The sequence below is a fragment of the Aphelocoma coerulescens genome, chromosome 3 (assembly GCF_041296385.1).
Source record: "Aphelocoma coerulescens isolate FSJ_1873_10779 chromosome 3, UR_Acoe_1.0, whole genome shotgun sequence".
Taxonomy (NCBI): domain Eukaryota; kingdom Metazoa; phylum Chordata; class Aves; order Passeriformes; family Corvidae; genus Aphelocoma; species Aphelocoma coerulescens.
In genome coordinates this window covers 100574531-100600054 of record NC_091016.1, presented here as the reverse complement: position 1 = coordinate 100600054, position 25524 = coordinate 100574531, and the positions used below count along the sequence as shown (strand labels likewise).

At 38.7% G+C, this 25524-nt stretch overlaps 1 protein-coding gene across 1 annotated transcript; it reads left to right on the top strand.

Moving 5' to 3' along the window:
* The first annotated feature begins 1422 nt into the window (after positions 1–1422).
* Positions 1423–25514, top strand: GFRAL (GDNF family receptor alpha like). Its single transcript, XM_069008622.1, has 10 exons — positions 1423–1486; positions 2918–3052; positions 9713–9865; positions 11355–11792; positions 12488–12544; positions 13165–13492; positions 15455–15714; positions 18787–18885; positions 24332–24413; positions 25427–25514. The coding sequence occupies exons 1-10, from the start codon at positions 1477–1479 to the stop codon at positions 25512–25514; spliced, it is 1650 nt and encodes a 549-aa protein (XP_068864723.1). The 5' UTR covers positions 1423–1476.
* Positions 25515–25524: the final 10 nt, after the last annotated feature.

The window sequence follows — 25524 nt, the reverse complement described above, 5'->3', positions numbered from 1 at the left end:
CTGAGTGAACAGCCACTTGTTTGCTGGCTGGGGAGCGCTGGGTGCTGGCAGTGCTGCACAAAGGGCTGCTGACACTTTGGGTCTGAGTGGAGGAAAAGGGAAAATCAACAAAGCTGGCACAGAAGGATTTGGTACAGGAGAGTAGGATGGGTCAAGTGTGTTTTAATTTCTGTTACTCTCCTTTTCTACTCACTACATGCTGTATACACGCTGCTTCTCTCTTTAACTCCCCACTACTCCAAACTTATATTCCTGTGTTAAAAGTATTCTGTAGGTAGTTCTGCCCCAGGTTTTGTTAGAATAAAGTTGTCATGTATCACTTTTCAACTATATTCAAAGTATATTCAGCTGTAGTTTGCCTTAGGAGCCAGTTATCTCGCTGGCCTTGCCACTGGATGGAAGCCTTAGCTTGGTTTCCCAATATTCATTATTACTTATTTACATTGCTTTAAGATTGCAGAATTGGGAAATGTAATTCCTCCATTCCTCAGTTCCCAATCTTCAAAGTGAAGGTGCTAAAATGTTCCTTTTTTTCCTTGCTTTTGACTTTCCTTGCTTTTGACCAAATTCTACACAGAAGCAAGAATTTTACACTTACTCAGTGAATCAGTAGACTCTTGCATAAAAGTACAGACATCTGTAGAAATCTAAATGTGTGTCTTCTTGTGAATATGGATCCCTCTAAAAGTTTTTGCTACTAGCTCTTAGATGCCCTAAGTGTTCTATGTAAAAATCACATTGTATTCCAAACTTTAGAAATAAATAATTAAAGTGAGTGACTGAAATAATAACTGTCAGTTTAAGCAATTGTATAAGCTACAGTGCCCTGGATTCTAAAGTCATGTAGGACAGTTTGTTTCATGTAGGCTTCTGGCAGTGTACCCCCTCTGTACTGGTAAGGAAGCAAAGACCCATCCATAATGTCATTAGACCTAAAGGAGCCCTTTCTTAGGCTGAATTGCCTTCAATCATAGATTATGCTGCTCAGCTCTTTATTTTGCAAAAACATCACATCCTTTTTTGTGGGCAGTTTCCAGGTAGGTTCAAAATAAGCAACAGTGGGAAATACTCCTTAAAAAGTAGCAGGAAGGCTGTGCAGTCAGTCCTGTTTTGACTGTCTCAGCCACTGCTCCTTGAAAACTGTGTGAACAGGAGGAAGATAGCACAGAGTCTTTGTGCTGTGAATCCTAGTCAGATGTGTAAATTTTCTGTTGTGTTAGAATCTACAAAATAGGTAAATGGTCATCCAGCAAAATACCCTTTCTTAATAAGTTTGTGGGTTTATAATTTTGTATTGTTTTATATATACAGTCATTTTCACCTGTAAGGTATTTGACAACTTTTTTCTCTGTCATCTGAATAAATAGAGAGTAATTTCACAATAAGGAAGACCTTTTGGAGACAGTCCCAGAACTAAAATGTTGTTATAATAAGCCAAAATTGTCCTTATGGATAGCGCCAGCTGCACATTCCTCAATGTCAAGAGGTAGGAGCTGTTTCTATCAATATGTCTTCGAGGCTGATGAACAGACACAGCCTAAGAGTGTTTCAGGCTGGAACTCACTGAAATCACCACCTGCACAGATCTGAGAACTGCTGGGAATATGCACAACTGAGGAAGGATTAGCACCAGCTATAATAAGCACGTGTGGCCTCTTCTTTGTCTCATGGGCACACTAGATGCTGTTGCACCTGTCAATTAAAAAGTGTTAAATATTGCTTCATATTTATCAACATGTATTCAAAAAGTGTTCCCTACAGCAGCACTATTATATCACAGGTAAATAATTTCCAGAAGGGATGGCATCACCTCTCATCAGTAGGGGCTCTTTTAAGATTATCAAGAGGGATGTTTGATATATAATTTTTTATTCTAAAATGTATAATTGGAAAAATTTAATTTCCTTGGATAGGGTCTGGCCAGATCCTGAAGCAATATTTCCTGGCTCTTGCACATGATGTTTAAGGGACTAAACAATGCTGGAAACTACTCAAATTCCATATGAACTCTTACCTGAACATGAGGGGGGAAAAAAAAGATATTTTGTCTGGGAGATGCTGTGTCCTTCACCAACTAAAGAAAACACTCATATCAGGTGTTCATCAGGTAGTTTGATAAGGCCTGAAATCAGTGACTGAAACTTAATTTTATAGAAAATAAAGACACATGATTACAAATTAGAGGTTGTCTTACCATGGGAATGTTAATGAAAGAGCTAAACCTCAGCTGATTTATCTTTTCTTAGCAAGGCAATTTAATTTTCTACTGATAAGTCACAGGCAGTGCTGCTTTAAAATTGTTTACCTTGAAACCTCCAGAATTTTTTTATGTAATTAACAGGCTCAATATACTCAGGAAGACAGATAAAGACATAAATGTGGGGGTTGCTTTCAAGAAATGATGCATCTGTGAAGTAAAAATAGAGAGGGTGAAAAGTACTGTATTTATAATATAAAATCACATTTAGTATCTAACAGTTGTGTACTTGTCAAATCTCTTTCACACAGTCTCTTCATAGGAATTACTGTATAGCCTACCTTGGTGAGATTTCATATGAATAAAATGCTGTTTTCTCTGAATTTTATCCTGTCTTCCTTTCTGTAATTTATTATGAATCTCAGAACTGCAGCAATTTCTATATATCTATGCATTGATGTCATATATAGCTGTGGTTGATGTTATAATACTGAGGTAAAACCAATGCAAAATATGCCACACTGAAACTTTGAACATTTAAATTTAATTTTCCAGTTGCAAAACTGAGGAAAAGCTTTGTTCTGCTAAAAATTAATTTGATAGAAAATTTGAATCTCTAGAAAAACTATATTAAATTGTATTTTTACAATCTATGTGTAAAGGAAAAAGGTCAGTACAGTATCTACTGCATTAAATAGTCATTATATTCTGTTTTTACAGTGTTGTTCATTTACTTCACATGTATATCTACTGTCCAGACCACTGACTGTCTGCACTTGAGGGAGCAATGTATAAATGCTGCAAACGGATGTGAGAGTGTCTGGAATGTGGTTGAAGATGCCTGCAATATTTCAGGTGATTCTGTATGGTGTACACGGCTTTATTTTGAATTGCTTTGAATTTGTATGGTTGCATAATCATAGTTCATTACATATATGCTGTGGTAACTTAATGAAGGTGGTGAGATTTAAAAGAGAAAAACTGTGGCAAAAGACAGCTTCTGAAATCCTTTACAATGGCCAATGCCACTTTTAGTAACAGTCATACTGTCTCTTCAAGAAAGTGATAAATGAAATTTCTGCACTATGAACAAAGTCAGTGCCTGAACCAACTCAAGAAGTCTAAATTCAGCAGAAATCAGCTTCTTGTGGGATCCTGTTAAATAAAGCCAGCATTTGGCTGGAAAAGAAGTTCCAACCTTGTTTTACACAACCTGGAGGAGTTGATCTGCCCCCTCCCTGGCAGTGCTTAAGGGCAGGTTGGATGAGGCTCTGAGCATCCTGGTCTGGTGGAAGGTGTCCACGCCCATGGCAGAGGGGTTGCATCTACATGATCTTTAAGGTTCCTTCCAACCTAAGCCGTTCTATAGTCTGTATTTATTCAGTGAATAGTACCAACACATCACAGTGATTCACTTGTAGGGGGTGGTGGTATGATAAAGTGCACATTATGACATGACTAAGCTCCCTTGAATTGTTAAACAGATTCTCATGTAAATGAAAGCAGAAAATTAGTCTGTTTATTGCACTCCCAGTAGTTGGTGCTTCCCTTCCAAATAATCAATGTTTTAAGTAGGGAAAGACCAGGTATTATAAGTTTTATCTTAATCTCTGTGGTTATTCAAATGAAAATATTCCTTTCCCTGAAGACATCTTGTCTTCTTGAACAAATCTTGGGTGTCATTCACCGCCTCTTTCTTTAAATCCCTCCAAGACTTTGCTGTTAAATGATGAGAATCCACTTTCCAGGCACTGTGAATATGGAAGGGAGAAGAAGAGTGGCTCTATAGTCTGGTAGTGTCATTAGACCAAGCTAGTATTGACACCTTTGTTGATTGATAAGTATCAAGTGATCTGCAACTACATCATCACTAGCAAATGATAAGGGCCAGGGACTATTTTCTGATTGCGTTTACCTGTCATGGGGCAGTGTGTAGTGGTGAATCAGAGGTATCTACATCTCTGTGGAAATCTCCCTTCTTCTTATAATGACATTATTTGAACAGAACAAGTTGTGTTGTGATGCCATAATCTGTTCGGAGCCTCAGCTGCAGCAGATTTGACAAAGTGAATGTTCCTCTGTCTTGATGTCAGGACCCAGTCTGACCTGTGGGGGTAGCCAGGCAGCAAAAGTTGCTTGGCTTCATGGTCAATAAGCCATTGCTAAAACATTCACCTGCAGTGCGGGCTACCTGAATGAATGGCTCTGTCTGTCTGTTGCATACATTTGATGTCCCAAATATCCCATGTCACAAGGCAATATTTAAAATAATTAGAGCAGAAAATTCTCTGAGGGGTCTTTCTTAGTGTGTCCTTTTCCAGATACTTATCTACTTTGCATAGAATGGCTGAATACTTTTAAGAACAGATGGAGTAAGTGAAAAATACATGATAATTTAACAGTTGCAGCAGACCCCAAAGCAACTGGGCTTCAGCCCGTGTTCTGTTGATCTGTTAAATATTTAATGTGAGGCGAAACAATCTCAAAAGATATGGCTGCTGTTTGGAAAAAAAAATACTGGAATATGCAGTACTTTCTGGCTCAAGTGACCTAAAGATGAGCTCTCTAGAACCAAAACAGAACAAGCTGAATTTGCTTCTCTCATATAATTCATGAGGACATTAGCACCAAGACTACTTGCCACAAAGATCAATATTTTTGCTGTAGCCTATCAATCTGGATACCCTGCAGCCAAATGAAGTGGGCCAGCATTATTACTTCTGTGGTTCCCCCTTTGGATGTACATTGTGCTATAATATGACGTTTCTCTCTCTTATTGTCCTATGTACTTATTCACTGATATTAATGATATTTGTAACTGGGCCAGAGAAACCTTCCAAAAATAATTATTCTTGTGATTACTTGTTTGGATTTGCATCTGTATGTTTCCTTAGGATAATAGCTCTTGGCAAGGACTCTCCAGCATTGCAGAGCACTCAGATATTGTGTCGGGTCTAGGACAAATTATACTAAATGTGCTTATTAGGTACGATGATCCCACAGCATGTAAATCCAGTCAGACAGCTGATGGTACCTCTCAGACAGCCCACAGAAACAGTGATAGAAAATCTACCAGCAGCATCCTTAGTAGGAATCAATTAGTAGGAGTAATGTCTGTCATGTGCAGGTCTAGAAACATCGTGGATGAGCTGTAGGAATGGAAAAGGTCCTTTGAGCACAAACACGCTACTCTGAGGCAATAGACAATGGGGGAAATATTTGTTTTGTTAGATTCTTTATGCAAAACCTAACTACAAATTATAATTACACTCCTTCTTTGGGATATGAGTTCAACAACTCAGTCCCTCAGACTGTAACCTCAAATGTGTACATTCTGAAGACCTCCATCTTTTGCTCTTCATTGTGGGTCTGTGAGCACTCTCCAAACTACTGCCTAAGTCACTCATTTTCTGTCAAACTTTCCATCACTGCCTCCCCACTACTAGCATTTCCAGAGTCTCAGACATAGTCTTCTGAGTCCTCTTCTATAGCCTTCTTCCATCCACCTCTGTGGCCAAAATATGGTGGAAAGAAAAAACAGGGTGTGAAAATGTCTATGAATCATCTTCCAGGTCAGGACAGAAAAGATAGAAATATTAAATTTTGATGAAATAAGATTTTTCCCTTTGAAAAGATCAAAAGAGTTTCAGCACTGCAGAATGGAGATTTTAAGATATGGGCTTTTATGGTTTGTTTGTGGGATTGGTTTTTGTTTGTTTGTTTTCCTTCTGTTTTTCAGTGAAAAAACAAAAACAAAATTTATGAACTCTGATTTAACCATAAGTACATTTTCTTAATTTTTCTGAATGGGAAGCAGCTGTGTTCAAAAGGAAAAAAAATCAACTCATATCACTTAAATTTTAAGGAATCACATTTTGAATTAGATTTGGATGAGTTTACTTTTCTTAGAATAATAGAATCACTGAGGTTGGGAGGATGTCTAGAGATCTATCCAGACTGTGGTCTCACCAGTGCTAGACAAGGAAGACCCCAGATTTTCCTCTGCAGTCTTCAAATTCAGTTCCCACTGAGACAACTGAACAGCTGACTAAGCAAAAAAAGAGATTATCACTCTGGAAATGTAAGCTTCTACTCTGTCATGCTTCTATCTGTGGTCTCGTGTACATGAATTATGTACCTATAAATAAATCAAATTATAAATAATGGCTGCCAAACATCAGGTCAAGAGAGCATTTTTTTTGTAAATGCCTTGGAAGCATATGTATAAGATAAAATATATTACCTAGAACTAATCTCTGGTAAAGCAACAGTAATTGAAAACCAGTAATAAAATATTTTCTGCTGTTCATCACAGCTGAATCAATACCATGTACAAACAGACCACTACTGATAATAGGCTATTTCTACACAGTTTTCAAGAAGCCATGCAAGGGAGTCCCATAAATCTGATGTGCTTCCTGATTCTGTCTATGCCCTTTGCATGTCCATAGCCCCACAACCTGCCCCCCAGCCCCACCTGTCAGGTGCTGACTCAGCACAGTGTGCTCCAGAACATCCCTGGGGGGCCACTGAACACAGTCCCTGACCCCTGGCCATGACTTGTCAGTGTCATGAAGACAGGTGAGTTAAGTGAGGCTGGGGTATGGGGTTTTAGTCTTCTACTCACTTCCACCCTTGAAGTGTACTCTGGACCTTGAAGAAGACAGTCATAATTTTGTGAATAAGCTGTTTTTTACAGAAACTCCTCCTGATTTTTGTTGTTCTTTTTCTACCACTGGAATATATTCTCCTGAAATTCTTTTATTATCCCTTACTTAGTTGATAAAATATGGAATAGAATATCCACACACTCATCTTCATGGTCCATGTCACCACATTCTTTCTGACCTGTTTTTATGGTCAGGGAGTATCCTATGTCTGTGACCTTCAGCAGATCTCCTGAGCTCCTTGAGTACTAGAACTCTGAGGGCTAATGGTTGGAGGTCATGCTCTTCTTCTGAAAAAACAGAAGGAAAGTCGAAGATGGGGTTGGAGTGATATGGGCAATCCCAGCCACCATCACCTCCTTCCTTGCTGACACAAGAAGTGGAGTGGGAGCAGAAGCTGGGAAGTGCAGCTCTTGCTGGCCCGTGACATTCCTCTCCAGTAGTGTTTTTGATATACTCCTCAAACCCTCCTTAGTCAGCAACAGCAACTGGAGAAAGGATAATGCAGAGACTGTTTGAAAAAGGGGGGTCAGGACAGGGATGTGAAGTCTGGAATAGCTGATTCTCATTCCTTCAGGGACAAGCAAAATGGACTGTATCCTCTTGCAGAGCTTTGCCTCGATTGCCTTCCACTGCTATTTGTATCAACCACATATAAGTGATTTTAAAACTCTGATCTCATCAAAGTTTGCCCATGGCTGGGGACACATGACTTCTTCTCACTTTGCAGTTTTACTGGAGCGCACCGTCTCTGCTGCTCCACACCAGTGGGGAAGCAGCAAGGCAGGAAGCCAGACAGCACCATTCACAGGGCAGAGACATCAGCCTGTGTGCTCAGTAGACTAAAAGCAGTCCTCATGCTGCCCTGTGACCTGCCTGGATCTTGTGAGCCACATACTGCTTCTCGTACATATTGTGAGACATTTAATATCTATGAGGTAAGGAGAGGAATTGTGCTGGTTTGGGGACCTACATACCTGTTTTGACAAGGTAGATCATGGCTTTCACAAAATAAAACTTATATTGAACTGCTTCTCAGGTAACATTCTTAAGTAATGTGTAACTTTCTTAAGCAATAATGAATCATAGAATCATAGACTGTTAAGGGTTGGAAGGGACCTTAAAGATCATCTAGTCCCAATGCCCCTGCCATGGGCAGGGATACCTCCCACTAGACCAGGTAGCTCCAGGCCTTATCCAGCCTGGCATAGAACATTGCCAGGGATGGGGCATTCACAGCCTCCCTGGGCAACCTGTGCCAGTGCCTCACCACCTTAAATTTCTTCCTAATACCCAGCCTAAATTTCCCCTCTTTCAATTTTTACCCACTACTCCTTGTTCTGTTACTACAGTTCCTGATAGAGAGTCCCTGTCTGGCTTCTCTGTAGGTCCCTTCCGATGCTGGAAGGTTGCTGTGAGGTCTCCACACAACCTTCTCCAGGCTGAACAGTCCCAGTTTTCTCAGTCTGGACTTGCTCGAACAGTTCCATGTCCTTCTTATGCTGGGGCCACCAGAACTGGATGCAGCACTGTAGGTGGGGTCTCATGAGAGCAGAGTAGAGGTGTAGAATCACCTCCTTCAACCTGCTGGCCACACTGCTTTTGAGGCAGCCCAGGACACACTTGATTTTGAGGGTTGTGAGCACTCACTGTCAGTTCATGATGGGTTTTTCATCAACCTTCACACCCAAATCTAATCTGCAGGGCTGCTCTCTGTCCCTTCTCTACCCAGCTAGCAGATGTGTCTGGGATTGCCATGACCCAGGTGCAGGACCTTGCACTTTGCTTCATTGAACATTGCAAGGTTTGCACTGGTCCACTTCTCAAGCCTGTCAAAGTCCCTGTGGTGGCATCCTTCCCTCCAACATGCCAGCTGCACGGCACAGCTTGGGGTCATAAGCAGATTTGCTGAGGATGCGCTCAATGCCACTATCATCATCATAATAATATTTTTGAAAAACTTCTAGGTCATAAAGTAGGTGATTGATTGATGTACCTTTGTACCACAAACTAGTACATGTTCTTTATTTTCACTGCACATACAAGGAAAATATGACCTGACATCCAGTGTGTGTTTGTCACTGAGTCCGAGTGCACATGCAAACAGACTTGAAACTGGGCCAGCAAACTAAGGTTTCTGCACATTTATTTTTTTTTTTTAACTTCTCCCTCATTTTTATTATAAAAACCCTAAAAAATCAGACTATTCTTGGGCTACTTTAAATTTGTTGTTCTCAAACTTAGGCAGTGAAGTTGTTCTGTAGGGTAGCAGTTCAAGGGAATATCCAAGTGGCATTTGTAGGCTCACACGATCCTCACATGAGTGACAGAATCTGACCCAGTGCTGGCATCTCGTCAGTGTGGGGTTATCATCACCATTATCACAGGGCTGGGTCTGCCCTCTGTGTCTTCTCTCTCACTCCATTCCAGGGCAATGCCTTAGCCTGCACTGTGTGTTCCTGTCCCTGTGCCAGGCACTTCATTTCTACTACACAGGACCAAGATAAGTCTCTCAGTTCAGGTTGTGTCCCTTCCACCCCTGGGCACCTTTTTAGTTTGGTCTCAGTGCCTTACCTGCCTAAAATAAAAGACGTGAGTTTAAGGTTTTATGTACTTTGTAAATGAGAGCAGATATTCTGGCAATGGATCAGATCAAATAAAAGAAGGCAATATTTATCCACGATTTTATATTACTTTGAATATTATTTAAAATTTGTAAAATGTGACAAACTATCTTCTCTTGGCAAAGTATATTATGTTTGTGCTTCAATTGAATTGTTTTATGTAACCATATCCCTTAAGCATTCATAAACATTAATGAAATTACAATTTTAATGATGAGTTCTAGGTAATAGATGCAAGGCAGAAGACACTGTTGGATGTAATAGAATAATCCAGGTCCTGGCTGACGAATACCCAGAATTCAAAAACTGTGTCTGCACTATGGACGATATCTGTAGCATCACAACTTTGCTTGAGAAACAGTGCGGCATTAGGAAAGGTAATTAACGTAAAGTTTTAATTATGAAGACCAAACCCAGTAATTCTGTAACCACCATTTTAAGTGGATTCAAGTTTCTTTGCATTTTCTCAAGTCTAATAAATGCCCCAAAAAAATTAGTTTTGTCTTTTCTATGATTTTCACATTCCAGCATGCAAATGAAAGAAATGCCACAAACAAAAGCAGTAAAATGCACGTGAGAAAGTCAGATGGTTTCTAAAGCTCTTGTTGAATCCACTGAAAAGCAAGAGTGAATACACAGTGTGTGTTGAGGCCTACTCATTGCCCATGGAGGTTTGAGAGCCACTGGATCTAGGCTGCATGTATAGAGAAACGTATCCAGTACCTTGTAAATGGGAGTGGGAGCGAATGGGGTACACAGTGGTGCAGTTGTGTCACGCAGTTGCAGGAGGGCCTTCACTACATCTAGGAGAGATTACTGTATGTGGGAAATAGTTACCACCTTCATAAAGCTGTACATAGTACATACAATGCATCTTTTAAAAATTCTGTTGTAATCAATGGGCCCAGCTCCCCTCAATCTATTTTTTATTTTTCTGAGAACTCTTATCCCTGCAGAAAGCCTATCTTTGTAACTGAGAATTACTTGGTACCATGCAGAAATTGCAGTTTCTGGTCCGAAGTCTCCTGGCATAATGATTTGTAAAGCAAAGAGAGGTAAAATTAGCCAGTGAATGAGAGTGTGCAAAGTGAGTTTCAAAGCTGATTCCTGGCACTGATCCATCTCTGCTGGCATCAAACAGCATTCATCATACAGTACTAGAATATATGGCCGTATTGCAGAGGAAGTAATAACGTCCTGGCCTGCTCCAAACTCCTTGCTCCAAACAAGAAGGATGGGTATCTAAAACCTGATGTTGATATCATTGGAACAATTGCTTTTGCTTCTAGCAAAATTACATAATTTTATATTTTTTTGCCAACTGAGATTACATTTCTCTTCACTATAGAAAGAAGTTTGGATGGACTTACACTAATGTTGAGTTTACCTGCAAAGGATAACATATGGTGTTGGTAGACACTTTCAGGTGTAATTCTCCCTGTCTAACTTAAATTACTATTTTATGTAATCTATCAACCGTCTTCTGGAATTGTCATTCTCTCTTTAAAAATTATACATTTGCTTAAGATGATAATCCATGATATGTCCAAGCCGTAGGTGGTTAAAATTATGTGAAGTTAAACTCTTTATGCAGTAATTTTAGTGAGGATTTTTTACTAGTTTTGCAGCTGAACTGTTAGAGTGGACTGTACTATACAGCCAATAGCAGACAGTAAGTGTGAGGAAGATTTGTTAGTCTGTAAGACTGTGAAACTATTACGTGTTTACACACAGCTCAGAATTAAACTAGGGCTGTTTCATTCATTGTAATGCATTAAGACAAGTACCCTTTTCCTGAGTTTTTGTGCTGTGATGATGATCCATCATCCATTTGATTTATAACTCTGTTTGTACCTATTTCTGCAGACTATTTGGAATCTTTCCCAAGGTCAGACACTGAACTGAGCATTCGGCAACGCAGAAACCCCAAAGACCAAAGGCGCTCTGAAGAACTGGAGACCGACTGCAGCCTTGCCAAGCAGCGCTGCCGAGAGGAGCCTCAGTGCTCTGCCGTGTACAGGAGCTTCCAGCGGGCGTGCCAGGCAGCTGCGGCCAAGTGCAGGTTCCCCATGCCTGGAAAGTGTTTGTTAGCCTGGAGACAGCTGAGGAAAACAGTTTTGGGAAAGTGCTCATGCTCAGAGCCGCTTCAGATGAGATGCATTAAAATATGGAAGGGAATATTTGACAACCCTTGTTTACAATACTCTCAGGAGAGCCAAGCCTCAGCAGCAAGTGAAAATGACTACAGCGATGATGACTATAATGCTGATGTTGATGGTGAGAAAAATCCAGTCACTGACACAGGTTAGTGCTATTCCAGCAGTCTGAATGCTTTCATACTTAACAGTACTGTCCACAGTCTGTGAAAAAGCTTTTCTTGCCCACTTGTAATTCAACATTGAAAAAACGATCATTTTAGGAGGTTTATTTATAAATAAATTCACCGTCTGACAGAAAATGATAGCCTGAGTAGTGCAAGTACTATTGTTCTTCGATACGTTAATTTGATACAACCTGATCCAAGTCTGTCGGTTTTAGTTTTTCACTATAACTAGAAACAGTATAAGACCAATAAAAATAATTTTCTAATAGCAAGAATTGTCTGCTTGCCTTGACTTTAGGTCATGACAAGCAGTTAGTTGAAAACTGGTCCATTGATAAACACATTAAGGCCTCTGGCTTTTATTTATTCACAAGAAATCTGACTTTATAATGCACTGAGAAGCTCTAAAAAACTCTTCTTGAGTTCATAGGATCTATAATTATGTAAAAATGTTAGCAGCAGCCTTTGAGAAACTGTGTTTTGGCCCCAAAACTTATGAATATATGTAATAGTGGATTTAGAAATTGTTAATGGGTTCTATTTGGTCAAGCTAATTTGTTTTATTCTTGTTTATTTTTACTACAGTCACTATGCCAACAAGACAGCCAATCCTTTAAAGTGAAAAGCTAAGACATTATTTATCACTTATGTCTGTATCTGTATCTTTTTCTTCTAGACAATATTAGTACGGAAACAAAATTACAGTGGGGCTTATCTGCTCTCTCCAAACAAGGTAAGTCTGAATTTACTTATGAATCCTAAAAAATAATTTTAGCTCCATTTTTGGACAGTGTACAATGTACCTCCAGATAAAAACGAATACTTTTCATTCAAATGAATGATCAGAGAGTTAATAGATCCAACATATTTTCAGTTAAAGTACTGCGTAGAGAAGAATCCAAAGATTTAACAGGTAACAGTCAGGTAATGTAAATGTAAATCAGGTAACAGTCATGATCCTGTTAAATTTACAGAGGCAAATCTTATCCCGTAACCATTTTAGGGTCAGAATTTTCTAGATATTTTTGGAAGGTTTATTTCACAGTCTAAAAATATTTAAACTGATGTTAAAAGCACAAAAATGCCATTTATATTCTCTTCTTCATTACTTATTACATAGCCTAGCATAAGGAGATTTCAGCAGTTTCGGGAGGGTTGCTTATGAGGGCCAAGCAGGTTCAAGACAGAAGTGTGAAGGTTACTCAGTAGGCTTAAAAGAAGCAATGCTGGAAGAGCTGGATCAGAGTTTTGGGAGTCAAGCTTGATTTACTGGGAATGTTGTAGACAGCATGCCTACCAGTCATCACTTGAGAAAAATTTTCTTGCGATTTTAAAAACTGTTATTCTTTTTAGTGCACACAACAAACAGAAGCTGTTTGGATGTGAACAGGGAGTGTGTTGAAGATGAAGTGTGTAACAAACAGTTGTCCCTGTACCTTAAAGTTTGCTTAGTAAATAAGAAGTGCGACATGGAAGGATGTCAAGCAGCCATAAGGTTCTTCTATCGAAACATGCCTTTTGAAGTTGCCCAAATGATGATATTTTGTGACTGTATCCAGCATGATGAATCCTGCCACAGAGCCAAGGAACTTCTCCATGGCAAGCCCTGTGCAGTTACTGCAGTTCCACACCCATCATGTCTGAACGTAATCCACATGTGTGAAGAGAATGAATTGTGCAGGTGAGTAGAAGTATTTTGTCCAGTAAAGTGCTTTTGAATAATGATTTGGTCAAACCATTTTTATATATACTCTATATCTCATCTATAACAAAATTATTTTCTGCACTGTGTCTGCTGTGTTTGACATCTTCACAGATGTTTGCATCAGCTGTGGTAATTCCAGATGTAATTCCACGAGTAAACTGAAATGATTAATTTTCAGAAGGGTCTTGAATCTAATGTGGGCTTTTCTTACGCCTGTATTATGACACTTAACACCATTTATGCTGGACAAACTCTGTTATTGCATATTTTCATAACCACTTTCTTCAGATAACACCTGCCTGTCTGCACCTTTGCCCTCTAGCATTTTGCCCAAGTTGTGCAGCAGACCAGACAAAGTTTGGTTAACGTAATTACCTTTCGAGGGCAGAGTCTGACCCTTTGTACCCAACAGCCATGCAACCAACTTGGCCTGTTCAAAAAACTTCAGTCTTTTTCTCTTCGTCTCAAGGATACTTGCAAAAAGCTTTCAAAAAGCAGGCCTGAAACATGCACAGACCACCAAACTCAGAAAGGATAATGCCTTCTCAAAGTTTTGTTTTATATTTGTAAAACATGCAACAGGATTACCCATGTTTGTAGCTCAACTTAATTGCCACCTTTTATGGATGGTCAGTTGGCCCACTTTGGTTTTCAGTGTAGTCAGCTTGTGAATTGGATCTGAATTTTACCTCAAAGCTGTGCTCAAATTAACCTTCAGTCAACAAACCACGAGGCCAGGAGATGATTTTGGTTTTGTGCAGATTATTCAGATTGATGTCAGTGAGAATGAACAAAGAACTGGGCTACAAATGTATGTCCATACATGTATAGGCATGTAATTTCATAATTGAAAAGTGCTGAATTCCCCATCATTCTGGGAACATCAATGTTTCCTGGCACTGACAATAAGTGCATATAATTACCAAAATTAGTCTGTGAATTATGGCTAGTCACATCCATAAATCAGGAGGTGAATAAAAATAATTCCATTAGAACAGAGGTGGCATCTGCTTTGAAACCTTTGCTTGGTAATGAAAATATTTGCAGAAATTTTCTGGCCAGTATTGCAACAGTCCATGCTTTTCCATGTGACATGCTTATAGCTACTACACAATATCAACAGCAAATTAATAACCTATTTCTATGATTAAGGAAGAATATTTCAATACCTTAATGTTCTATTAACCTATATATTGTACAATATACAAGACTTTACCTTTATCATCCCCTAAGATTTAATGTGATAGATTTGCTTTTAATTAATATCCACATATTTTTTAGTTAATTTATAATGGATATTTTCGATTGTCATATACAGTGTATTGAAGGCCAATTTTATTCCATCCTAACAGCAAATAAATGGAAATAATTTGAGATTATTGAACTGGGAAACAAGTTAATTCTTCATGTAATTTATCTCTGCTGTCAATTTAAGTTCAACTGAATTACTTCTACTTTTTCATTAGCCTTGGACATTTTGTATTTTGTTAGCATTCAGCAGGGCCGAGGGGTTGGACATTGGATGCTGATTATTTAATGTAAAATAAGTTGAATGTTTATTCTTCCTTCACACTGCTGAAAAACTGATCCACTGGAACGGCCCCTGGTGTGGTTTCATTGTGGTGGCTGGTCTGATTCCTATTCACATTTCTTCTCTGAGTATCTGAGACTGTTGGAATTCACACTGTTTTTTACTGGACTCTGGGAAAATCTCCGCAGGTGCTGATTAGAAGTGCAGTTGCTTTTTCTTAAAATCAGAGCAGAATTTATGTCAGCCATCTCTGAATATTGCCATTTTTAAGGCTTAAGTGGTACCTTGGAATTACACTCTCTTTTAGTGGTGTTCCTTAAATCCCCTTTTATGAAATCACAATTGTAATTGTTAAAGTGTCATTGCATGCTTCTTTTTTTTTTCCTTTTTTTTTTTTCCCCTACCAGGAAAAAATACATAACTTTTCAGTCAAAGTGTTGGAGACATGTGACAAAAACATGCTATGAGGATGAAGCTTGTCTTGAAACTTTAATCAAAGATGACATGCCCTGTTCTGCCAACGCTGATTGCAAAGCAGCCTACATCAGCAACTGGGGCACGGTGCTGCACATGGAGTGCACCTGCCAGAATCTGCCTCCCGTGGAGCAGCCTTTGTGCGAGCTCTTCCATCACATGCTGCACAGCAAATCCTGCTTCAGTGACTTACGTGAGTAACACATACAGCTTTACAGAATAATTCGTTTTAAAGAGAATTAAGATGCTAGTTTACACCAAATCTTTACTACATCTTTGCTACCACTGGTTGCAGCAAGATCTACAGTTGTGGGGTTTTTAATATCCAAATCAAAATACAAACTGTGTTGTAGTGCTACCGCCACAAAACTGGACATACAGTTTCCTTCCTCTGCTTTGGAGAAAAAATTTATTATAGTAGTAAACCAATGAAATTGACTACATGTCTCATTACTTGAATTTTCTGAAATAAAGAAATAATTTCTGGAGTCTATATCAATATGCAGATTTAAAAAGTCCAAAGTCTTCCTGTCATTGGCCTAATGTTATACTTTTATACATTGTTTCTGCAAATAATATGAAGTAGCATTTTGTTTTTCTTTCTTTTCTTCTTGGAGTCTAAATATTAGTGAGCCTTACACATATTTAGCAACAGAGTTCATTCCACAAAAAATAACTTCAATTATTTAAGTTGGATGTTAAATAGGAATGAAGGCTTTAGGATTTTGTCTTAAGTAAAAGCACTGGGTATAATTCAGGTAGGTAGGTACTTTCTCAGAACCAGTAATGGCTTTCATGTGCTCAATCAGCTACTTATTTTTGTTAAACATACATGTCCTTGCCAAGCCTTTGGTTAAGAGAATTGTTAATGCAATTAATGGCAATATGGGAGCAAATATTAATGTTTTAGTCTGAATCTGCAATGTGCCTTCAAAGCAAACCTCCTGTTTGTCCCCACTTACTGTGTCATGGGTCACATCACAGGGTGGTTCTCTATCAAAGGGAGGTTCCTGGTCTTCTGCAGCATAAAACTGAACCTAAAGGTTTATCTGCAGCCTCTGCAGTGCTCCAGCTGCATGCAGACATCTGGTCCATCAACCACATCAAAGACCAAAGTATTCTCTTCTCTTCAAATCTCTGATGTATCACACCAACTATTTTGCAATATAAATCGTCTTAGGATATGTTAGTCACTAGTGCATCATGCCCTATGCCAGTTATCTTCTACATGTATACTCTACAGTTATATATATTCTTAAACTAACTTGGGAGAGCAAACAATATCTAAAGATTTCAATGAAAAGAAATGGCTCTTTCATAGTTTTATCTGATGGACTGTATTTTGAAAACATATGGATTGTGTGCATGCATTTCATTGAATAAAGTAGCTACACTTTTAGTTCTAGCAACCAAAATGGTACCAATGATAAGGGTGTAATTTTTCTTCGTGTCACTCGAAGGCTACCCAAAAATTAAAATCAAGTTGCTGAAACACTGCTCTTAATTTAGTTAATCACTATTCAAATTCAGACTCGGAGAAAATATTAAAAATCGTATAACTCCCCTGCCCAAGGATAATGGAACATGCTTAGAGTTGAGATTTCTAGCAGTGATTTTGCTGATGAATATTACTTACTTGTTTGCTTTATGGCTGAATTTAACGGTCCGAATGAGTGAACACATCATCATGTTAGTTATTTCTTAACCTACAGAAGAAAAAGATGATCCTCATGTCTGAATAATCAAATAATTGCTGACGAGCTTTTGCCATTCCCTGAAGCAGTCTCGGGATAAAGTGGTTTGAGGGTTTTTGTGATTGAAACTTCCCTAACCTAATTGGGACTAAAGAAGAGAAGCTTATGTTGCTTATGTGGTGCAACAATTTCCTGGCAGTTAAGCAAAAAGAATTTGGGGATCCAGAGCCTTTGGTTGATCAGTACCTGCTCTACAGAACACTTGCAGGTTATTGTTAATACTGCTTTTTTTTTTGTCTAGATGCCAGTTGTAATGTAGCTAAACTAATGATAGTGATGATTATGGGTTTTATTATAAGGCACGTTTTTAATGCCATTCTCTGCGTGGCAGTTCAGAGATGTGGAGTGACTACTCTGTTGCAGTGCCCACCCAACCCTGTCTGCTGACTTATCCCTCTGGCCTGGTGGTGATCTTTGGCTGACTTTCACTCTTACAGTGGCAATGACCTTTCTGAATAGGCAAATGCCCAGAGTTTGGAAAAGGGATCTTTGCCTCCAGAACTGGTGTGGACAGACCCACAAGCAGTGTTTACACCATCTCATCTTCCTACTCTTGCATGGTGCTGCCTTTGCTACAAGTGTTTGCTCTTGAGGCTGTGCTCACAGGATTGCATTTGCTGCAGACTCAGTAAAAGGCAAGAACTGTGACTGACTGCTGCTGTATGAAGCAGAAGGACAGTGTGGATCATTGCCATTGTAGGATCAGTGTCTCAACAGGAATAAGCAAAAATATCAGTGAGGAGAAGAAAAAATTTAAGTTTCCAAAATACTTTAACTCTGGGTTGTACTTTTGGGTCTCACAGAAAAAAAAACAAATTACAGGTAGGTTTAGTCCATTGTTATTTGGACAATAACAATGGACTGTTCCAGGCTGCAGATTATATGCCTTTCTTATATTGTTTTCATTACAAAAGAATAAAAATTTCATGTCTTGCCATTTCATGTGTGTGACCAGATGTACCCTTGTATGGTTTAGTCTCCTGCTCTGTAAACTATGCTACTTAAGTAAACCTTCTATTTTTCATTTCAACAGAAGATGTGTATTTTCAGATCTATTAATGAAATTATGCCCACTAAGAGGACAGGCCTTTGTGAAAAAAGTTGTTGAGGTCTAGCAATGCAGTTGGAGAATAAACTCTGCCTTGTGGAAATTATTCAGACTACTACCCTTCTCTCCACTTCTGTATTGGTTTGGTGGACCCAATTCTTTTGGTGGGCCTATTTTTAAAACAGTTTATGTGAAAAGAGAATTTAAGCTGTTTTGTGGCAGAGAATATTTTCAAAGCATGCTTGGTCACCCACAAGAAAAACTACAGGGGAGGTTTAACTGAGATGGAAAAGGAAGAACTCTTTTGCACTCATTCAATTTGTTCATCAAGTATCAGTAAACAGTATTTTTAAATACCTCCCTTTATAAATTCTGTGGCTGTTAGCAAAATACCAAAAAATATTCACTTATATAATTATTTTAAAGTAATATTTTGAATAGACATTTTCTTTCCAATATCCAGGTCAAATTTCTATTCAGAAGAAAGGTTTTCACTGGGTGAATACAGAAATGCCAGGCGAAAAGAATTCCGGAGCACAGCTCCATTCTTCTGCGATTAATGGTGAGTTTGGGCAAGTCACTCCATGATTTCCACAGAACTACTCTTGAAATATCCCTCATGTAGGATAGAAAAGACCAAAGGTTGGGTCCCTCAGGTGGTTTCAGGCAGGTGAGCTTGACCTGTTGCTCCTCCATTCAGTCTGGATATCTCCCTACCTGTTTGGCTTAGCTGATATAGCCACAAAATAAAGTTAATCAGACTGAACCTATTACTCTGATAAATGGTTTTGAAATAGATGTCTCACAATCACTGTATTATAATTGGGGAAAATTAGGTTATTTAGCCTGCCAGAGCCTGACTCTCTGTACAGTCATTAGAGAGTAGTAGTCATAATGTGTAATACAATTATTAGCTTTGATGTCACACCTACCTCTATCTCTCTTGGCTTTCTGTAGTAGTTACAACAACAAAATTAGAAGCCACAGGAAGTGGTGGTCTGAGAAGGGGCTTGTGTTACACTCCATCAGACTCTACCTTCTCATGCAACAGAAGGGCACACAGTATCCCATGGGCTGAAGAGCTGCAGCTGCTTTTATTTCCATGCATTAAAATTAAGAAATTAAGCAACATAAAGTTAAAGGATATTGAATTAATATACAAATGTTTTCATTGCTGAAATAATATTATTTTATATTTCCTTTTGAGGGGCCCAGTTACAGAGTGAGAACACTAAAGAGCTTAATGCACAGATACCACCTCTAATGAGAATGACCTGTTCTACCTTGTGCAGGGCAGATTACAATTCTCCAGACATTACTACAAATTATTTCCCAGAACTGTTCATACAGAACACTTTCAACTGTGAAAAAAATAATTCAATCTCTGCATGCAGTAGAAAATGAAGTGACTTCTAACCTCTCCATCCTTCAACTATTGCTGAAGTGGGCAACCTGGGAAGTATAAAAATGGATTAAGAGAATGGGATTCCTGAGAGCTGTATGTGCATAATTAAGCATTTGGCTGTAGCGTTAGCATTAAAATTACTTAAGAATCATGCATGGCATCCAAGTGCTCTGTGTAGCCAGAGAAGAAAGTCAGGGACCCTCTAAGGAAGAGTAGTCCAATCTTTTTGGACTGCCTTTCTGAAAGTATTGACTTCTCCTTGCCAGTTACAGAGGGAGCCTGAATCCGTAGTTGGAGCAAGACTCTAGTGGTTAAATAATGCAAGTCATAATACTAGAAATACTGCACTAAGTAAGAAAATGCAAAATGTGAGATATTTCACCCTTGTGACAGTTCTAACTGAAGATCCTTTCAGTGGGTAAAATGCATTATAAATTTCACTCAGAGATTCAGATAAATATTTGCAAGAAGCAGCCTGCATCCAATTAATTCTGTTCACACTGAAGTCTGAATACTTTCCAAAAACCTCTCCTTGAAGTCTTAACAGAACTTTGGATGGCCTTAGAATAAAAAGAATGCTGACCAGCCTAAACCATACAATAAAATATTCTTTCTCTTGTAGCTGTCATGTACATTAGATGGGAACTCTTAAGCCATAAAAGTCTCATAGAAAGCCAGGTCAAGAGGAAGAATTTGATTCAGGATATCTGCCTGATGGTAAAAACCATACTGCAAATTGTTTCATAAATCCCACTGCCAAAAATCTAACCCAGTGTCCTAGATTCATATGCTAATAAATGTGCATTACTCAGGCTGCAAGGGGAGTTACTGTCTTCACAAAATATTTCTCTTTAATGAAATCAAATCCCAAGAAGAATTCAGGGCACAGAGGCAAAACAGTTAAGTTGTCAAATATAGCTTTTCACATGTGTGAAGACTTTTGAAGACATTTGCTTCTTGGCTATTTTCTTCTTGAAAAACATGAGATAAAATCTGCTGATGTCTCTACATAAAAATCTCAGAAGAATCCTTTACTTAGTTTGTCATTGAAAGATACACGGAACTCTTTCACTAGATGGAATGAATGGCCATCTACGGATGAACGTGCTCAGAAGAAACTCAGTATGTCTTCAGCTTTTTCTTAGTTTTATACTTTAAAAATATAGCTTACTATTCAAAAAAACAGTTAATTTCTCTATTTTTTATTCAGCAGCATTGCAGGTCATCCCATTGGACAAGATTGCTTTAATAGAAGGAGTCTTTCACAATAAATAATAAATCTAAACATATATACATATATTCAAATATATTTGCAAATAAATAGAACTCTGGAAGTTGAAATATTATTCCAGCTTTTGGTGTAAAAATGTGATACCAGGATTATGTAAAAATCTTGACTGGATTTAAACACATTCACAGTCTCAGGAGGGAACAGGCCCACAGAGTCATCTGTGAGCTGATACAACGCTGTTACCAAGATGTGATGTGGGCAGTCAGAACCATATAAAAGTTAATGAGACTTTTCCTGTAAGCTTAGATGGGGCCAGAATTTGATCTCATTCTGAAAACAATATCAAAAAGTGATAAATAAAATTTGTCCAAACTTCTAATATGTGTACCTAATTTTGCATTTTCAGCCTGGTTTTGACTTTATGCTATGCAAATTATATCAATGACTTTACACAACCACATAATTGAAAAGATTGCTTCCTGCACTTTAATTTGAAAAATGATTCATGTGGGAAGATACGGATTTACTTTCATCAGCGTGGAACTTTGGAGCTAAGTTGTGGGCTTTTTATGGAAGAGAAAGCTAGAAATACTTACCCTGTTCTTGTGAGATACAATAAAATTGGGCTTGACCCAAAACTGTTCAAATTTCCTGTCAAATTGTAGTTTTATATATTCCTACTGAGGAGTTTTGCAGTTCTGAATATTTAGATAAACAAATAATTGGCAGGGTTTATCTGTAAGTATACCAGAACTGAGATTAGTTCAGCTTCAGTGACTTTAATTTGTGAGGTATCAAACATTGTCAGTCTGACAGGTTTATAAATGTAGAAGAAAGCCTGTGACAAGCTGGGGGTAGCCAAGAAGCCTCTGGGCCCAAGCTGGGATTAATCCGTTCGCTGAATCTGCGCGAGGTGTACGCAAGCAGGTATCTCCAATAGAGTGTAATCCCACTAATTGTTGCAGCTGTCAGCTCCAGCTGAGCTCCCATTGCCCTCCGCAAGCCTCGCAGCCGGGGGTGTCTGTGTGTCTGCGGACCGCCCCCGGCAGCGCCTGCAGCCCCTCTCGGCGGGTCCCTGCGGCCTGCAGCTCCTCCTGCAAAGGGCAAGGCAGGCTTCCTGCAGCCCTGGTGGCCCTGCTCCAGACCTGCCCTGGGGTGGGAAGGCCCAGAAGTCTCTCATAGCCGCTGGCCACCTCTGGGGCACAGAGCAGCCCTGCCAGCACCTCACAGCCCTGCGGAAATGCCGGCTCTCGCTTGTGTCCGTTTGGTCTCTGCACTCCTTACTTGTTCAAGTGGTTAAACCACAAAAAAATATATAAAATGCATAATCAGCTTTTCAGCCACAAAACTTTGCCCTGTCCTAGCCTGACAAATTTCCTCACTTCTCAGCAGGTGTAAGACAATACGTGGTTTCTAGCATGATCCCATCACTGAAATCCCTCTTTGTTCCCAATAGAACTGAATCAACATCTCTTTTACCAGCAGTTCATCAAAAACGTGGCATTTTTTTCAGATTTTGTCAAAAAAACAGAAAAAAATTATTTCACTTCATCATTTCAAAGTGTTTTGTTTGATTGAAATGAAGCACCTTTCAGAAATTTTATAAGAAAAAGATCATCATGTTCTGCTGAAAGTTTATTAGCCCATTTTTAAACATCCATGACTGTAATTATAGTATAGAATTTGTTAGATACAATATTTTTTGTGGTGACGTAATTTAAAAGTTTCCTTTTGCCTAAAATATGTGTGAAAGTCACTTTCCACTTCAAAAAAGAAACTTAACCCTACAACTGCTCCTACACTTGTAAAAAGTTTTCAAAGGTAGCTGCATGTACAAGATTCAGAAACTGAAAAAAATGCCTACAAATCACTCTTTTGCTAAAACCCATCATCTTAAAGAAATGTAACTTGAGAGCTAGGCCAACTGCTGATGTAGTTTTTAATACATGTTATTAGCAGTCCCTCTCTAAGATAGGCCTCACCCCTCTTTCTTCAAAAATTCACCATATTAAGTATCTTTCAGTAGGTTACTGGATTAAATGGAATGTTCATTCCATTTGTGCAAACTGTGGTGGTTTGATCATTGCTTTCATTTCCTTATATTGGAAAACTTGAACTTGGGATAGTTTTTTGAGAAAAAGTGAGGACCATCCTACAAGGAAAGCCAGGCAGGTCCAACCCCCTGCTCAGCTCATTTTTTTCCTTGCTGTGGAGTACATACTCACTCTCTCTGCCCGGGGCTGCTCCAGCATCCATACCACCTGTGCTTGTATTACATGACACGCTACACCTGCTGCATATATGCAGTGTACACAGAAATGCTTCATTTAGGGTTTGTGTGTGCATATACACAACACATGGAACATACTATAAGTGATAACTTACTCAGAGACCAGAAATAGCCTTCTCACAACCCAGATAAGTGGTTCAGTGATGAGTCCAGGAATCCATCTCTTCCTTAGTGAATGCTCCATTGGTTACGTACGATAGAGAAGCTCGGGAGCAGCTAAGGCCCTCTGCATTTGAATTCCTATATAAACAAAACTTATTTGATTGTATGAAGATGACAGAATCAGTGCAACAGGAAAGTCATAGGAAGGTCTTGTGTTTTATGTTTGTGGCTCTGCATTTGTGCCTTCTTGTCATCTAACTTCCACACCTCTCCATCCCATGTCCTGGGCTTACATTACACTCTCAACTGAAACATTTCCTCCAGAATATGTGATCAAAAGCAATAGATTTAGGAAAAAAAAGTTGCTCCTCATTTGGAAAAGAAAATTTGAAATAGCTCCCAGTTTTTCAACAGTTGGAATTTTTAGCACATAAGCCACCTAAGTGACTTTTTGGTGAGAAGCCTAACAGAAAGAGGAAACTCCATGGGAATGGGGCCCAGAAAAACAGTGTTAGATTCCATTTTACATTAATTTGATTCTAGGTGAAGTATTGCTCCACACTGTAATTACTGTAAGATGTGAAACTGGAAAATAAGTCTAGTAGATAAGTAAGAGCCAAGTCTGCTCTGATACACAGAATAAAATTAACATTTTAAAATCAATAGGGAGAATACTCCAAAACAAAAATCATAGTAACAAGCTGTTCCCCTGAAGGAGAGTGAAAGGTACTACTATACATATGAAGCACTATTGGAGCTGGTATTTACTAAAAGAAAATTACTTAGTATCAAATAGCAAAGGAAGAGTTATTCCTACCACTGACATACATCTAGGTCTTTTTCCTCTTTTTAATTAATTTTGTCAAAATTGATGGCTAATTTAGCTTACATATGTATGCTTTCCAACACAGATCTCAAATCTGATTCTTATTACCAAAAAAAGTAAATGATTAATTTCTGGTTTTTGTTTTTATTTATAGGTGAAACTGTCTACATTATTGCTTACTCCTCCTGCATAGCTCTCATCCTAGGAATAGTCCTGTTGACCCTCCTAAAGATCAGGTAATTTGATAGGGATATTAATCACTGGTTCTAGGAAATTGAAAAAACAGAAAATAAAACGTTTTGACTTAGTTAAAAGGTGGACATTGTGATTGTCTTTAAAAACAGTCCAGCATGTCCCAGTGATGGAAAGAACTGACATTGTGGGTGTCAGCAGGGAAGAGTGAAATATGATATGTGTCTACAATGCCCTCCATTCATGCAGAGATCCCAGGCTTTGGGAGGTTTCATTTCCTGTCCCATGGCAGGGGAAGGTGAAATCTGAATTCAGAAATTCTGTGACACTATGTTCCTAGCCCCATAGCAGGCAGCGGTAATGCAAAAAGGAAATGAGAATATTCAGCATTATAACGTATTTAGAAACCAAATCATGAATGCTGCTATTGTAGTTAATATTCTTGCCAAATGCCATTTTTGCTCATAGGAGTCTTTAAACAACATCCACCATCCCTGCCATCCTTTCCCTCTCCCCCCTCTCGCCCTCCCTCCGTATGAGAAACTGCCCATACACCAATGCTTGGTAAGAAAACAGAAATGTGCATTCACTTAGTTAAATGAACATGGCCTTTTCTTAAATGATACATTTTCTTGGACCAAATTAAATGGCCAGATTTCAAGAATTACCCTGTCAGATGATAGGTAACAGAGCATGATGTAGCAGGAGCTATATATAGTGGGAGGGATATTGAGTCAAATTGCATTATTAAATTCCAAGGCAGATCAAAGAGGAATCATAGAAAAATGCAAAAGGCAAGTCAAGGATATATGGGAACAGAGGCTTTCTCTTTAGGTTTGCAGTTACAGGAATATCAGCATATAAAGAAAATTCAAATTTAAAGAATACAGAAGATGGAAGAAAGAGCAATGCATTAATAACAATGAAGGGGATTATTTTATACCACAGTGTTCATCATAAAAAGAGGGGAATTTTGCCACTGATTTCAATTAAGCCAAAGTTCAAACCAAAAGCTGTATAGTTTATTGTTACATAAATGCACATTCTTTGTTTTCAGAGCCTGCAGAACAAAATATGAGTCAAGAAGTCCCTCGCCAGATCATTCTTCTGAAACATTTATGGCCCATTATAAAAGTCACAGATGAACTACTCTTG